Here is a 17,500-nt window from a genome sequence, read left to right on the forward strand (position 1 = left end):
GTTTGGTGTGTCACGGATCTCGTTGGTCTGGAGCTTCGGCTGGACTCAGGTACAGAAAAACTGCAAGAATGCTTTTCTAGGGCCACTGTAGAAACATGTCGATGTAAGGGGACCCGTGGTGTGTGTACACAGAAACGGCTCATTCTAAGCTAATAAAAACATAACGGTTCATTATGTGAGGTCTTTATACATCACTGAAAACATAGTTATGGATATGATATTGCATTTCTGTCAACAGATCCTCCTAAATATTATACAATGCACCTTTAAATAATACAGCACTGTACATAAAACAGAAATAAGCTCAGAATAATGATACAAAGTGAATGCATCTTGACTTGGCTCTTCATCAGGGAAGACGAGCCCTCGCCGGACAGCAGGTCTCAGAACAGTTCTCCGGTGCACAGGAGGAGTCAGGAGAGGAGAGCCCTGAACCGGTCCTGCTCCGTGCCGGACTCCAACAACCCTCGGGTGTTCAGTCCTCCCTCACACACTCCCATCAGCATGCTGGTGTCCGACCTGTCCGAGATCAGCGAGGACGAGAGCTGGAGCGGGGGACTGCGGGCTAAACACACTCGGGCTGAGAGAAGGTCCGAGTGGGGAGGAGAGGAACCATGTGTCCCGTCTGTGGATGCGACGGTCGGACCGGATGCTCGTGAGACGGATCAAAGCGACTTTGTAGAGGCTGAAATCCTGGAAGACGGAGACCTGTGCTGCTCAAACCACGACAACAAAACTATCCTGTCCCTGAATGAGGGATATCAGAATGAGGCTTGTTTGTTGATACAGAACGGCCAAAATGTGACCGAATTTATTATTATTATTTGTAATTAAAATTCCCTGATAATTTACATCTCATCCGAGATGTTCATGTCTTTCTTTCTTCAGTGGAAAAGAAATGAACGTTTTTGAGGAAAACATTGCAGGATTTTCTCCATATAGTGACTTCAATGGAGTCCAACGGGTCGAAGGTCCAAATGTGAGTTTCAGTGCAGCTTCAAAGTCTCGACACAATCCAGCCGAGGAATAAGAGTCTGATCTAGACAAACCAGCGCACATTTATAACAAAATAAACATTTATATACTTTTTAACTACAAATGCTCGTCTTTCTTATCCAGGACTTCAAGCATTACAATCATGTTGAAAGGTTTCTGGTTCAAAAATGTAGGGTACGGCGAAAAACTGTTCAAAAAACTCTCCAACTTCAAAATCGTCCGACATCGTTGTTTTACCTTTTATTTATTTTGTATAGGGTGTTTGACTTAAAGGGTTAGTTCGCCCATTTAAGACATGAAGTTGTATGCAATCCTTACCAGCACTATAGTGCATACACACTGACCCACTCTGTTGTCACCTCCCTGGTCAGAGTTCTGGCCGCTGGAAGTTTTTCAAGAAAGTACTCCCGGTTAGTTTCCGGGGCCTCAAAACAGTGCGTTTTTACGTGAAAAAATTATTTGCGTTTCAAAGCTTGATTAATTTAACACACAAAAAACACGCCGGTCAAAATTCATACCTCAGTTTTAATCGGCACTATTTTCTTTCCATTTCTATCAATCCGCGCTGCTGTCAACGTCAACAGTGCGCACGTTCCGATCAGCGGTTGATAGCGCGACTCGCTGACAACATGTCTGACTGCGAAACTTCTGATGATGAAACCAATTTTAGCACAATGTCAGACGGAACAGATGAGGATGAAAGTAATTTTAGCACAACGTCAAAGGGATACCTTTATGAACCGATGCCGAACTTCAACAGATGGAGATAGAACGGGAAGAGAGAGAGCGAGAGGACAGAGATGAAGTTGTCCAAGTTGATGCTGGGCCCACAGCTGTAGCAAGAGCCAGGATGAACGACAAATGGTGGTGCACTTGTTCAAATTGTCAAGTTATGCCAACAGAGGTTGAAAGCTATTGCTGCCACGAATGGGAACTCATCATGCCACAGCTGCAAAACCTATCGATTGACGAGGAGGCCAACGCACCTTCTGTCTGCATTACATCCAATGAAGTTTTCCCTAAATGCTGGTGTCCTGGAGACGTTCTTCTACGTACCTAAAATCAGTTGGAAAAAGCGACCGAAACCAGCTGGACTTGACGGTCAGATCAGATGTCTGCAAAGTGTGATCGCTCATGTTGCTTTGTAGTTTTTTATTTCAGAATTTCACGTTGTCTTGACCAGTTGGCTATAGAATAGTCTATCTGACTCAATTGTGTGTGTGTTCAATCAAATAGTTTTCTCAGCAAATTTTACCTACATCCCTATATACTGTTTTTATATTAGACATCTTTTCACGTGTTTTCCACTGGAGTCTAAACATCAGCTTGTTTACCGTACAGTTTAGACATGGGATCATAAAGTTAGTAAATAGAGCTTACCCGTGGTACTGGTACAGCAAAACTCTTCAAAATCAGTTTTCTTCTTTTTCCTCCTTGGTTGGGTATGTAATCGTCTTCGCTGAAGTGAGCACTACACACACGAAAATCCTTTATTCTGGATATTTTAGCTCCCGCAGAGTAGCCGATGGCAACCAGCCAAAGCTGTCTCGTAGCTATATCCGAAACAGGAAAACAATGGAATCTGAACGGTGATCCCGGCACATTCTTGTGGTCACAGCCTGGAAATTTACAAGTTCGCACCATCGTTCATTTTCTACTCTTTACGTCGTTTCGTAATCGATTGTGTAAACACTATGGAACAGCTGATCGGAACGTGCGCACTGTTGACGTTGACAGCAGCGCGGATTGATAGAAATGGAAAGAAAATAGTGCCGATTAAAACTGAGGTATGAATTTTGACCGGCGTGTTTTTTGTGTGTTAAATTAATCAAGCTTTGAAACGCAAATAATTTTTTCACGTAAAAACGCACTGTTTTGAGGCCCCGGAAACTAACCGGGAGTACTTTCTTGAAAAACTTCCAGCGGCCAGAACTCTGACCAGGGAGGAGACTACAAAGTGGGTCAGTGTGTATGCACTATAGTGCTGGTAAGGATTGCATACAACTTCATGTCTTAAATGGGCGAACTAACCCTTTAAGCCCTATTCGCACGGGATAAGTATTACCTGGTGACCTCTAGTCATTTGTAATAATTGCGGAGGTTGTCTGTGATCTTAATCCCGTGTGAATCGGCCATGTCTGTAATTTGTAAAGTAAAAATTCCCCCGCAAAATGACCCGCCATATTTCCTGAACACCAAGGTCATGTGATAGCTAATATCAGTCCCGTGCGAATCGGCATCTCTGTGATTTGGCAGGGTCGTTTACCATTTTTTCGCTTTTTCATCCATCTTTTACGAAGAATGGAGGCTGCGTGCGTGGGAGTGTTTTGATAGTATTTTGGGTGGGTCATATCGCTATACACGTACTGTACAACTATAGGCTACAATTTGCAGAAAGGGAAAGCTGAAAACCATCAGAACAGCAAAAACAAAAAATTAGATAGAGATGGATGACATGTACTGTATAGCAGCGTGCGGTAAGGAACATTCTTCTGTTTATAATATAGCATATGGCTAGACCTATACGACAAGACATTTCCAAGCAATAACCTATTGACATCATATCCGGGAGATAAGTCAGTAATTTGAGTAAAATCACAGGCTTCGCTTATCTCGTGCGAATGCGCCACACGAACTTCAGATGTGGGGGGGTAATTTCTAATTCACACGAGGTTCCCAGATCATACTAATCCAGTGCGAATAGGGCTTTAGTCTTTGCACGTTGGCTTTGTAAACACTGGGTCTGTTCTTCCTCCTACGTCACGCATGACCTTTAAACGTGATTAGGTAATGTGTGTCGCATCACAGCTAGTGCAAGATGAACATGTGTAGTTAAAAAGTATATAAATGTTTATTTTGTTATAAATGTGCGCTGGTTTGTCTAGATCAGACTCTTATTCCTCGGCTGGATCGCGTCGAGACTTTGAAGCTGCACTGAAACTCACATTTGGACCTTCGACCCGTTGGACTCCATTGAAGTCACTATATGGAGAAAATCCTGCAATGTTTTCCTCAAAAACCTTCATTTCTTTTCCACTGAAGAAAGAAAGACATGAACATCTTGTATGACGGGGAGGAGAGTAAATTATCAGGGAATTTTAATTCTGAAGTAAACTACTCCTTTAAAGCAAGACACTACAGTTTTTTTCATGCACTGCTCAATATTTAGATTTGAGTCTATTCTGTTCTATAACATATCCTTTTTCAGACTAGTGGAAAGAAAACATCCCAAATAAACATTTAAGTGTTTCAACCAGGGCATAAAACTAACTTTTGGCCGCAGACTTACAAAAATGACTATCCATAAGCATGTTTTACACCATTACATTTTAGATACTAGTGAAAATTCACAATCCTCTATTCCAATTCCGATGCCACAGCTAAAACTATTAACCTAACTAATATAAGTTTAAAACATTATTAAAGACGAGTAACAGTAGTTTTCAGGTATTTTTTGACATATTTTTTATGAATTTGTCAATACATGAAAGAGAGCTCAATTTAGTATTTGCGCACTGTCTGAGACGCACTTTCTGCGCTCGCTTCTGATGTTTGAGCACACAAAACCTTGCATCTGCTTGCACTTGAATATTTCCATTGGTAAGGGATAGTTCACCCGAAAATGTAAATTCTGTCAGTATTTACTCTCACTCACGTTGTTCAACCCCGTAAGACCTTCGTTCATCTTCAGAACACGAATTAAGATATTTTTGATTAAATCTGAGAGCTGGATCACTCCTCCATAGGCTTCTAAGGGATTGACACTTGTTCCCCGAAAAGTTATTAAAGACATCGTTAAAATAGTCGCTGCGCTGTTACACTAGTGAACTGACTCGAGGCCCACAGAGAAGGACATGATTAGTTGAAATAAAGTAGTTATTTTTAAGCACAAAAAGTATTCTCGTCGCTTGATAAACTTAAGATTGAGCCACTGTAGTCACTTGGACTATTTTAACGATGTCTTTAATAACTTTTCTGGTTAACAAGTTTCAATCCCTTAGAAGCCTATGGAGGAGTGATCCAGCTCTCAGATTTAATCAAAAATATCTTCATCTGTGTTCTGAAGATGAACGAAGGTCTTACGGGGTTGAACAACATGAGGGAGAGTAAATACTGACAGAATTTACATTTTTGGGTGAACTATCCCTTTAAACTCTCAATGCAGTGCTGGTCTGTTGACTGTCCCGCTTATCGTTCACGTTCATGTTCTCACAACACTGCGTTGTTAAAATTCATAAACATCCGCTGGGGGAAGAATGGTGATATAGTTTTAGCACTTTGAAAGTGTAATAAAAAGAAGTGTGCTGATGTAAAATGAATGAGTGATATTGTTGTATGTTTGTTTCCCAGTGGATGTCCCTGCGGGATCTTCTCTCTCGCTCCGCTCCGCTCTCAGTGAACGAGCTCTGGGCTTTATGCCACACGTGTCTCTCTACACTGCAGACGTACATCGACCTCCCGGGTCAGTCGTCAACATCAACCACTCTTTACTTTATGTATCATGTCGATAATTAACCTATATTGTAATGTAACATCATGCAGGGCTTTGCTAATGCACATATGCATGCTTAATAAACATTTTCTAATGCTTATATGATTATTATGCATGAAGTGTTTGAGCTGTTTTTACTTCAGAGACTTGATGGAATATTTGTAGTTTTAAATTTTAATTTGTCACACTGAAGGAATAAAGTGAACATCAAAAAAGTTAAAACTTGATCATAAAAAAATATAGGGAAGTGGTGACCAGTTATAGCATACAAAAATATACACTTTTCTATAAGCTTGTTTCTGCCACGGAGTAAAAAAAATAAAATAAAAAAGATTTGAAAACGAGTTTCTCACAAGATAGTTGCGAGTATCTCACAATGTAGATTTTTTGGTAACGCTTCATTTTACAGTCCTGTTTCCCATGTACATGCACTTATTATAGTAATTACAATAACTGTGTAATAACTGGGTAATAACTATGTAATAACCCTGAACCTACCCCTAAACCTACCCTTAACCCATGTACTTACCTCATATTACCCAGTACTTTCTAGGTAAGTACACTGTAAGTACTGTACTGTAAAATGAAGCGTTTCCGATTTTTTTCCGACTCACAATTCTGAGAAAGTCAGTTATAAACTTGGATTTATGAAAAATAAAGTCAGAATTGTGAGATAAAACGTCGCAATTAACTTTTTTATTTTTAATTACGTGATGGAAACCAGCTTCCGTACTTTGTCTTGTAATTTCAACACTATGAAAATAATATACAATGCGATTCATCAATATATAAATAAAATAGACTTGACATTCCTATACATTTTAAACTAAAATCTTGAATGTTAAAACAAGATTTTTTATTTACTATCATTATTTTTTTCAAACAATTAAAATAAAACGCTTACAAATAATAAAAATAGAACAAATAAAAAAATCTTTATTTTATTTGTTTACTTGCATGTCATGTCACCATTAACTGACATCAGACAATAATAAAAATTTGAATACATATATATTTATAAATGGTCAAATCACATGCACCTAAACAAATATTGTAATAATGTTTTTATTAAAACACACTCACACACACACACACACACACACACACACACACACACACACACACACACACACACACACACACACACACACACACACACACACACACACACACACACACACACAAATTTTTACATGCATGTTACCTGCATTAACTGCTTGAACATGCACATTTCTCGTTGCTAAATTATTGAAATATTCGAATAAAATCTAGATTTCATGTAAATATTTTAGCCTAAAGGCATTTGGCTGACTTGACATTCCTAAGATTTTAACCTAAAATCTTGAATGTTGAAGCAAGGAATGTAATTTTTCATCTCCCACATTCAGATACACTGACAGTTTCACCAACCATCACACTTATGGCAATATTTACTTAGGAATCGTTTACTCCTGATTTGTATGATCACGTGTTTGAGATAAATCCCCGTTCTCTCTGTCCCATCAGACTCTCTGTGTCTGGACTCAGTGTTTGTGGGCTGTGAAGGAGAGATGCTGTTTCTGAGACCCAAAAACTCCGGTACGAGCTCTACAACTAATGCAATCGTTATAACCGATATCAGTAAAAAAAAAAAACTCACTTTTTTAGGTTGGCTTTTTCCTAATGTTTTAATTATTTTGTGTGTTCTTTTGTTTTTTTGTACGCTTTGTATTTCTATCTGTGCATTTTTTTCTTTTATTATTATTTATTTTTCTCTTTGTATTTTTGTGTAAAGTGCCTTGAGAAGCTGTTTTAAAGGCGCTATATAAAATAAAGTTTATTATTATTTTTATTATTAACTCTGTTCCGGTTGTCCTTCTCAGTCTCCTGCGATGCATTTTTCCTGGCTCCTGAATTTCAAGAACATGGAATTGTGACGGAAAAGGTCTGTCACCATGGCAACCACTTTCTAGTAGTTACACAGTGTTGTGTGTTTAAACGGATGTGTGTTTTCTTCTAGGCGTGTGTGTATGCGGTGGCAGCCGTCCTCTGGGCTTCAGCCAAGTTTAATTTGTCTCCCGATCAAAAGTTGGCCATGCCGAGGAAACTCAAGAGACTCCTGCTCGAGATGGCCAAGAGAACGCCCATCGAAAGACCGTCTATTGAAACGGCCAGAAAGGTGCTTGAGAACCATCATTCATTATTTATTCATTTAAAACGTATTTTATAGAGTCATATTTTACTCCAAAACCTAGGATCCAAAAAAATAGGAGAATTTTTTTTATTATAAAAAAAAAAATAAAAAAAAAATAAAGTCTATTGTGGAGGAACTTTATATAGTGTATATAAATAATAGAAATAATAAATTAAAAAAAAAAAAGTTTATAAGTGTCTTATGCTCAATGCACAACAGTAAGAACAGTAATATTGTGAAATATTGTTACAATTAAAATCATGAAAAAATATTTACAATACACTTTACATTAAGGTTTCATTTGTTAACATAATTAACATAATTAATACAAATTGTATTAATTTACAGTGTGCAATATTATTATATATTTTTTGCAACATTTAATAATCTTGCCAATGTAAGTTAACAAAAATACAGTTGCTCATTGTTTTTAACTAATTAACTAATGTTAAGAAATCCAACATTAAATCCAATTTTAAAAATGTATTAGTAAATGTTGAAATTAACATTATTAGAATTATTGTTCATTCTTAGTTCACGTTGAAAAACTAAGAGCTTTGGGTACTAGAACAAATTATTATTTTTAATTATATTGATATATAATTGATACATATATTGATAGATAATTATATTTATTATATTGAAACATATATATATATATATATATATTATTAAATAAATACTGATCATGATTTTGGCCTGAATTGTCCTGATAATAATTTTACAGTGTAATTATGGATGATTATTATGTAATAATTAATACATGATAATTATTATGTAATTATTCATTCAGTGTTAAAATGAAAGGCTTGATTTTCTTTATGCAATGAATGCATTTCTCGTTTGTTTTCTTCATCCAAACACACGTTCTGCTTTCTCTCAGGCTGTTTGCGTATGGTAATGTGGTTTATGTCTGCTGTCATATTTCAGTGTTGCCGTGACTACCTCTGCCGACAGGAATGTGATGCAGAGAGTGTGTGGACGCAGCTCATCAGTCGAGTTCATCAGGTGAAGCGTCACGATCGGATCAGTCCTGTCATCTCGTCTTTAGAAGTTCTGTAGAGTCTCTGTTCTCTGTGCGTTTTACTATGGAAACTTGTTTCCACCATGGAATGTAATTGCAACGTTTTATCTCCGAATTCAGCAGCACTGTGGCTCAGTGGGATAGCTCACTGTCTGCACATTCTCCTGCAAGAAATAAAGTCAGAATTGTGAGAAATAAAGTCAGAATTGCGAGAAATAAAGTCAGAATTGTGAGAAATAAAGTCAGAATTGTGAGTTATAAAGTCAGAATTGTGAGAAATAAAGTCAGAATTGTAAGTTATAAAGTCAGAATTGTGAGAAATAAAGTCAGAATTGTGTGAAATAAAGACAGAATTGTGAGAAATAGTCAGAATTGTGAGTTATAAAGTCAGAATTGTGAGAAATAAAGTCAGAATTGTGTGAAATAAAGTCAGAATTGTGAGAAATAAAGTCAGAATTGTGAGTTATAAAGTCAGAATTGTGAGAAATAAAGTCAGAATTGTGAGTTATAAAGTCAGAATTGCTTGAAATAAAGTCAGAATTGTGAGAAATAAAGTCAGAATTGTGAGTTATAAAGTCAGAATTGTGAGAAATAAAGTCAGAATTGTGAGTTATAAAGTCAGAATTGTGAGAAATAAAGTCAGAATTGTGAGAAATAAAGTCAGAATTGTGAGAAATAAAGTCAGAATTGTAAGTTATAAAGTCAGAATTGTGAGAAATAAAGTCAGAATTGTGAGAAATAAAGTCAGAATTGTGAGTTATAAAGTCAGAATTGTGAGAAATAAAGTCAGAATTGTGAGAAATAAAGTCAGAATTGTGAGAAATAAAGTCAGAATTGTGAGTTATAAAGTCAGAATTGTGTGAAATAAAGTCAGAATTGTGAGAAATAAAGTCAGAATTGTGAGAAATAAAGTCAGAATTGTAAGTTATAAAGTCAGAATTGTGAGTTATAAAGTCAGAATTGTGTGAAATAAAGACAGAATTGTGAGTTATAAAGTCAGAATTGTGAGAAATAAAGTCAGAATTGTGAGAAATAAAGTCAGAATTGTGAGTTATAAAGTCAGAATTGTGAGAAATAAAGTCAGAATTGTGAGTTATAAAGTCAGAATTGTGTGAAATAAAGTCAGAATTGTGAGAAATAAAGTCAGAATTGTGAGAAATAAAGTCAGAATTGTAAGTTATAAAGTCAGAATTGTGAGATATAAAGTCAGAATTGTGTGAAATAAAGACAGAATTGTGTGAAATAGTCAGAATTGTGAGTTATAAAGTCAGAATTGTGAGAAATAAAGTCAGAATTGCGAGAAATAAAGTCAGAATTGCGAGAAATAAAGTCAGAATTGTGAGAAATAAAGTCAGAATTGTGAGTTATAAAGTCAGAATTGTGAGAAATAAAGTCAGAATTGTGAGTTATAAAGTCAGAATTGTGAGTTATAAAGTCAGAATTGTGAGTTATAAAGTCAGAATTGTGTGAAATAAAGACAGAATTGTGAGTTATAAAGTCAGAATTGTGAGAAATAAAGTCAGAATTGTGAGTTATAAAGTCAGAATTGTGAGAAATAAAGTCAGAATTGTGAGTTATAAAGTCAGAATTGTGAGAAATAAAGTCAGAATTGTGTGAAATAAAGTCAGAATTGTGAGTTATAAAGTCAGAATTGTGAGAAATAAAGTCAGAATTGTGAGAAATAAAGTCAGAATTGTGAGAATAAAAGTTGCCATTATCTTTTTTATTTGCAAGCTTATATTTCGCAATCATGACCTTTTTCTCGCAATTGCGAGTTTATATTACAATCCAGAAAAAAAGTCTTTTGCTTTTATTGTGAGTAATAATCTCAGAATTTGCGAGAAAGTCAGAATTGTGAAATAAAATGTTGCAGCCTTTTTAGTTTTTTATTCTGTGGCGGAAACAAGTTTCCATATTTGATCAACTGTGTGTCACAAAAACATTGTCTTTCTACCGCATTAAACATGTCAGTCCAGTGATATCAGCGACACACACTCATCTCTGTCCCGTTTGCACATCTAATACACACTTATTGACTTCAGGTTCCAGAGAGTTGTGAATTGATTTTTCATGAGATTTCTCAAAAGAATGCAATTGCTCAGAGGCTGATCTTTCAAATCTCAGGAGACTCGGTTTAATTATCAACTTTCCCACAGATGTTTATTCTAAAATTCTTTATATAGACTAAAAATAGAAACAAATAAAGAGTAAATCCCAGCTTCTCTCATAAACACACCAGCTGTCTCTTCTTTAACTCTTTCCTGTGTTAATACATGAACTTCTGTCAGCAAGTTTCTCATAACAAGCAGCGTTTTTCATTGAAGGCATTGGATGGGAATAGAGATACAGAGGAACCGTGTTCTCCTGAGTGTGCAGAAAACACACCTGACCCACACTTGCAACAAGTTTACACAGGTGCGAGTCATTCTGTCAATGTGCATTTTTAACATTTCAGATTAAACTCTCAGAAATCCTGTCAAGAGATTTTCTGCTCATATTTCACCCTAAAATCAGAAGAGAGAAATTCTACTGCTCATAAAGAAAGCCTATTATCTTTATGACAATTACTCACATTTACCCACACATTCTTTGTAATGTAATGTGAAAAGAATCTCATATTATTATAATGTGAGAAAAAAATTATAATAATAATGTATATGCACTGTTATTCAAAGGTTTGGGGTGGATTATGCTAATAAGGATTCATTTATTTGATCAGAACTGCAGTAAAAATTGTGAAATGTTATTATAATTTAAATCAGCAGTTTTCTATGTGAATATATAGTAATGTGTAATTTATTCCTGTGATCAAAGCTGAATTTTCAGCATCATTACTCCAGTCTTCAGTGTCACATGATCCTTGTTGTTTTGTTATTTCATGAGAATAAAAAAAACATCAAAAAACTCAAAATTAAAATGAATGCATTACAGAAATGAGAATATGTGGGGAATGTGCTTTTGCTATTAAAATACAGTTATATTGCAAAAAAAAATTGCTTTAATGGACCTAAAATAGGATTCCGCTTCATTGTGTAAAATTTCTTATATATTTGTTTTTGGGGGTGAAATGTGATCAGTCAGTCAAATCAGTCATATTTATTTATAGAGCACATTTGAAAACAACAACTGTTGGCCAAAGTGCTGTACAAATTGTAGACAGGTATCCTAATGAGTAAACATAAAACACACAAATAAACAATACACTACAATGTGATCCACACATGTTTTCATGAGATCCACACTGTTTTGTAATAAATGTTCAAACGTGTTTGTCGGCTGAATATGAACATGCTTTACATTTGTGTGGTATTAATCTGCAGGTGTGTTTTTGTCTCAGGTTTTGTCCCGTTGGCCCCCGAGGGCCGGTTGGCCCCTGTAACTGGTCCTGTTCCTCATAATTACCCAGTGTCCTCCACCAGCATCAGTTTGCCCGAGGCCTTCACCTCTCCTGACACACACTTCAGCCCGATAGTCCTGACCCCAAACACACAGTCTGAGCTGTAGGTCTACTGACGCTCTTTTATATGTATCCGTGATAGATGGACTATACGCTTTCACTTCTATAACTTTTTTTACACTTCAAGTGCTTTCACTTCTCCAATAATCTGCCAAGTGTCTTCTTAATAAAGAGACCAACCTAAGGTCAAAGCATTCATGAATTACAACATTTAAGTTCAGAACGGGGGTGATAGTTAACCGTTTCAAGAAGAATTCACTGATGTATTTGCACCACGTTTTTTGCCAGAAATAAAGGCAGACTTGTTTGAAATAAAATCAGTATTGTGAAAGAAAAAATTGCTAGAAATAAAGTAAGGATTGTGAAAAAATAGTCACAAATGCGAGAAATAAAGTCAGAATTGCAAAAAATAGTCACAAATGCGAGAGATAAAGTCAGAATTGCGAGAAATAAAGTCAGAATTGCGAGAGATAAAGTCAGAATTGTGAGAAATAAAGTCAGAATTACAAGAAATAAAGTCAGATTTGTAAGAAATAAAGTCAGAATTGTGAGAAATGAAGTCAGAATTGCTTGAAATAAAGTCAGAATTGCGAGAGATAAAGTCAGAATTGCGAGAAATAAAGTCAAAATTGCGAGAGATAAAGTCAGAATTGCGAGAAATAAAGTCAGAATTGTGAGAAAAAGTCAGAATTGTGAGAAATAAAGTCAGAATTGTGAGAAATAAAGTCAGAATTGCGAGAAATAAAGTCAGAATTGCGAGAAATAAAGTCAGAATTGCGAGAGATAAAGTCAGAATTGCTTGAAATAAAGTCAGAATTACGAGAAATAAAGTCAGAATTGCGAGAAATTAAGTCAGAATTGTGAGAAATAAAGTCAGAATTGTGAGAAATGAAGTCAGAATTGCTTGAAATAAAGTCAGAATTGCGAGAGATAAAGTCAGAATTGCGAGAAATAAAGTCAAAATTGCGAGAGATAAAGTCAGAATTGCGAGAAATAAAGTCAGAATTGTGAGAAAAAGTCAGAATTGTGAGAAATAAAGTCAGAATTGTGAGAAATAAAGTCAGAATTGCGAGAAATAAAGTCAGAATTGCGAGAAATAAAGTCAGAATTGCGAGAGATAAAGTCAGAATTGCTTGAAATAAAGTCAGAATTACGAGAAATAAAGTCAGAATTGCGAGAAATTAAGTCAGAATTGTGAGAAATAAAGTCAGAATTGTGAGAAATAAAGTCAGAATTGTGAGAAATAAAGTCAGAATTACGAGAAATAAAGTCAGAATTGCGAGAAATAAAGTCAGAATTGTAAGAAATAGTCAGAATTGCTTGATATAAAGTCAGAATTGTAAGAAATAAAGTCAGAATTGTGAGAAATAAAGTCAGAATTGTAAGAAATAAAGTCAGAATTGTGAGAAAAAGTCAGAATTGTGAGAAATAAAGTCAGAATTGCTTGAAATAAACTCAGACTTGCGAGAAATAAAGTCAGAATTGCGAGAAATAAAGTCAGAATTGCGAGAGATAAAGTCAGAATTGCTTGAAATAAAGTCAGAATTACGAGAAATAAAGTCAGAATTACGAGAAATTAAGTCAGAATTGTGAGAAATAAAGTCAGAATTGTAAGAAATAAAGTATGAATTGCGAGAAATAAAGTCAGAATTGCGAGAAATAAAGTCAGAATTGTGAGAAATAAAGTCAGAATTGTAGGAAATAAAGTCAGAATTGTGAGAAAAAGTCAGAATTGTGAGAAATAAAGTCAGAATTGCGAGAAATAAAGTCAGAATTGCGAGAGATAAAGTCAGAATTGCTTGAAATAAAGTCAGAATTACGAGAAATAAAGTCAGAATTGCGAGAAATTAAGTCAGAATTGCGAGAAATTAAGTCAGAATTGTGAGAAATAAAGTCAGAATTGTGAGAAATAAAGTCAGAATTGCGAGAAATAAAGTCAGAATTGTAAGAAATAGTCAGAATTGCTTGAAATAAAGTCAGAATTGCTTGAAATAAAGTCAGAATTGCTTGAAATAAAGTCAGAATTGCCAGAAATAAAGTCAGAATTGTAAGAAATGAAGTCAGAATTGTGAGAAATAAAGTCAGAATTGTAAGAAATAAAGTCAGAATTGTGAGAAAAAGTCAGAATTGCTTGAAATAAAGTCAGAATTGCTTGAAATAAAGTCAGAATTGCGAGAAATAAAGTCAGAATTGCGAGAAATAAAGTCAGAATTGCGAGAGATAAAGTCAGAATTGCTTGAAATAAAGTCAGAATTACGAGAAATAAAGTCAGAATTACGAGAAATTAAGTCAGAATTGTGAGAAATAAAGTCAGAATTGTGAGAAATAGTCAGAATTGCGAGAAATAAAGTCAGAATTGCGAGAAATAAAGTCAGAATTGCGAGAGATAAAGTCAGAATTGCTTGAAATAAAGTCAGAATTACGAGAAATAAAGTCAGAATTACGAGAAATTAAGTCAGAATTGTGAGAAATAAAGTCTAAATTGTGAGAAATAAAGTCAGATTTGTAAGAAATAGTCAGAATTGCTTGAAATAAAGTCAGAATTACGAGAAATAAAGTCAGAATTGTGAGAAATAAAGTCAGAATTGTGAGAAATAGTCAGAATTGCGAGAAATAAAGTCAGAATTGCGAGAAATAAAGTCAGAATTGCGAGAGATAAAGTCAGAATTGCGAGAAATAAAGTCAGAATTACGAGAAATAAAGTCAGAATTACGAGAAATTAAGTCAGAATTGTGAGAAATAAAGTCTAAATTGTGAGAAATAAAGTCAGATTTGTAAGAAATAGTCAGAATTGCTTGAAATAAAGTCAGAATTGTTTGAAATAAAGTCAGAATTGCTTGAAATAAAGTCAGAATTGCCAGAAATAAAGTCAGAATTGTAAGAAATAAAGTCAAAATTGTGAGAAATAAAGTCAGAATTGTGAGAAATAAAGTCAGAATTGTGAGAAAAAGTCAGAATTGCTTGAAATAAAGTCAGAATTGCTTGAAATAAAGTCAGAATTGCGAGAAATAAAGTCAGAATTGCGAGAAATAAAGTCAGAATTGCGAGAGATAAAGTCAGAATTGCTTGAAATAAAGTCAGAATTACGAGAAATAAAGTCAGAATTACGAGAAATTAAGTCAGAATTGTGAGAAATAAAGTCAGAATTGTGAGAAATAGTCAGAATTGCGAGAAATAAAGTCAGAATTGCGAGAAATAAAGTCAGAATTGCGAGAGATAAAGTCAGAATTGCTTGAAATAAAGTCAGAATTACGAGAAATAAAGTCAGAATTACGAGAAATTAAGTCAGAATTGTGAGAAATAAAGTCTAAATTGTGAGAAATAAAGTCAGAATTGTGAGAAATAAAGTCAGAATTGTGAGAAATAAAGTCAGAATTACGAGAAATAAAGTCAGAATTGCGAGAAATAAAGTCAGATTTGTAAGAAATAGTCAGAATTGCTTGAAATAAAGTCAGAATTGTTTGAAATAAAGTCAGAATTGCTTGAAATAAAGTCAGAATTGCCAGAAATAAAGTCAGAATTGTAAGAAATAAAGTCAAAATTGTGAGAAATAAAGTCAGAATTGTGAGAAATAAAGTCAGAATTGCGAGAAATAAAGTCAGAATTGCGAGAAATAAAGTCAGAATTGCGAGAAATAAAGTCAGAAGTACGAGAAATAAAGTCAGAATTGCGAGAAATAAAGTCAGAATTGTGAGAAATAAAGTCAGAATTGCGTAAAATAAAGTCAGAAGTACGAGAAATAAAGTCAGAATTGTGAGAAATAAAGTCAGAATTGCGAGAAATAAAGTCAGAATTGTGAGAAATAAAGTCAGAATTGCGTAAAATAAAGTCAGAAGTACGAGAAATAAAGTCAGAATTGAGTGAAATAAAGTCAGAATTGCGAGAACGAAGGTCCAAATTGTGAGAAGTAAAGTCAGAATTGCGAGAAATAAAGTCCAAATTGTGAGAAGTAAAGTCAGAATTGCGAGAAATAAAGTCCAAATTGTGAGAAGTAAAGTCAGAATTGCGAGAAATAAAGTCTGAATTGCAAGAAATAAAGTCAGAATTTTGAATTATAAACTCGGAATTGCGGATCTAGGATCTAATGCTCTTGTTTGTTTTTAAGGATTGTCTCTTTTGATGACATCACAGATGAAACTATCCCGCTAGAGCCAGAAGAACCGGACGAGAGCGACACCGAGGAGGACGGGATTGAGGGAGTTTTCTCCACGCCGGATCATGTATCCGGTTATTCATCATCATCCAGTTGTAAGACTCTTGTGAATTCAACGCCTCCAGTGATAACCCAAATAACCAATAAAGAAACGGACAAACAGCCAAACTACCCCACCCTACCATGCGACAATGGGATTTATAACAACTTCCTGTTACAGCAAGACCCACAGACAGGATTTTTGACTCTACTTCCTGTTCAGATCGCCGTGCTTCAGCCAATCACAGGCATGCATCACTTCAGCGCAGAACCACTAAACATGACACTACCAAAACCTTCTGTAAAACCAGACGCCACTCTCAGGAATGAAAGAGTCAGTGTTTGCGATAGAGATGATAACTCAGTGTGTCCTGAAAGGGCTGTGAATATTTCTGCTCCTCACTGTATGAATCACACACGGACTCTCTCCAGCTCGTGTAGGAGATGCTCGTGTCTGAAGCGTGTGTGTGACCTGATCAGAGAAGAGGTCACGTTTGACGGTTATCTGGAGAACGGACTCGGAGATCTGGCAATGGGTAACCATTTTATATGAAAATCCTTTTAATTAATTTTAATAAAAATTTAACTTTTCGACTTATTTTACCGTATTATTATTACTTCTTTAAAAAAAAGATTTAAAATAATTATTTGGTTTTATTTTTTTATTTGCATTTTGTTTTATTTAGTTTTATTAATTTAATTTTATTATTACTTTATTTATTTATTTTTTAATTATTTTATTTTTTACATTTTGTTTTGTTTTATTATTTATATATTTTATTATTAGTATTATTATTATTATTATTATGTTTTTCAATTTATTATTATTATTTTATCATTAGTTCATTTTATTTTATTTTTAAATTTAATTTTGTTCAGTTTTTTGTATTTTTTTGTACATTAATTAAAATGATAAGTTTTAAAATTTGATTTAGTTTATTTCTACATTTTTGTTTGTTTTTTACAATTTATTTATTTATATATATTTATGTATTTATATATATATATATTAATTTTTTTATTGTTTCAATTATTTAATTATTTATATTTTTTTGCATATTGTTTGCATTTTACTATTTTTGTATTATTTTATTTGATTATTTTTTCATTTTTAAATTTTATTTTGTGTTATTATTTTTACATTTTCATTGTAAATTTTATTGTTA

General features: G+C 34.4%; 1 protein-coding gene across 1 annotated transcript in view; it reads left to right on the forward strand.

Moving 5' to 3' along the window:
• Window positions 1–17,500, forward strand: part of kndc1 (kinase non-catalytic C-lobe domain containing 1) — a 66,206-nt gene that overhangs the window by 14,722 nt on the left and 33,984 nt on the right. The window contains exons 6-15 of the mRNA XM_077217514.1: window positions 1–49; window positions 354–771; window positions 5,347–5,458; window positions 6,995–7,066; window positions 7,351–7,412; window positions 7,488–7,646; window positions 8,592–8,669; window positions 11,010–11,100; window positions 12,023–12,185; window positions 16,248–16,870. The exon at window positions 1–49 is cut by the window's left edge and continues 138 nt beyond it. Of these exons, the coding sequence (XP_077073629.1) occupies window positions 1–49; window positions 354–771; window positions 5,347–5,458; window positions 6,995–7,066; window positions 7,351–7,412; window positions 7,488–7,646; window positions 8,592–8,669; window positions 11,010–11,100; window positions 12,023–12,185; window positions 16,248–16,870 (1,827 nt within the window). The remainder of the gene's footprint in view (window positions 50–353; window positions 772–5,346; window positions 5,459–6,994; window positions 7,067–7,350; window positions 7,413–7,487; window positions 7,647–8,591; window positions 8,670–11,009; window positions 11,101–12,022; window positions 12,186–16,247; window positions 16,871–17,500) is intronic.

The sequence above is a fragment of the Siphateles boraxobius genome, unplaced genomic scaffold (genome assembly GCF_051911475.1).
Source record: "Siphateles boraxobius isolate OS27281-9 unplaced genomic scaffold, OSU_SipBor_1 73, whole genome shotgun sequence".
Lineage (NCBI taxonomy): Eukaryota > Metazoa > Chordata > Actinopteri > Cypriniformes > Leuciscidae > Siphateles > Siphateles boraxobius.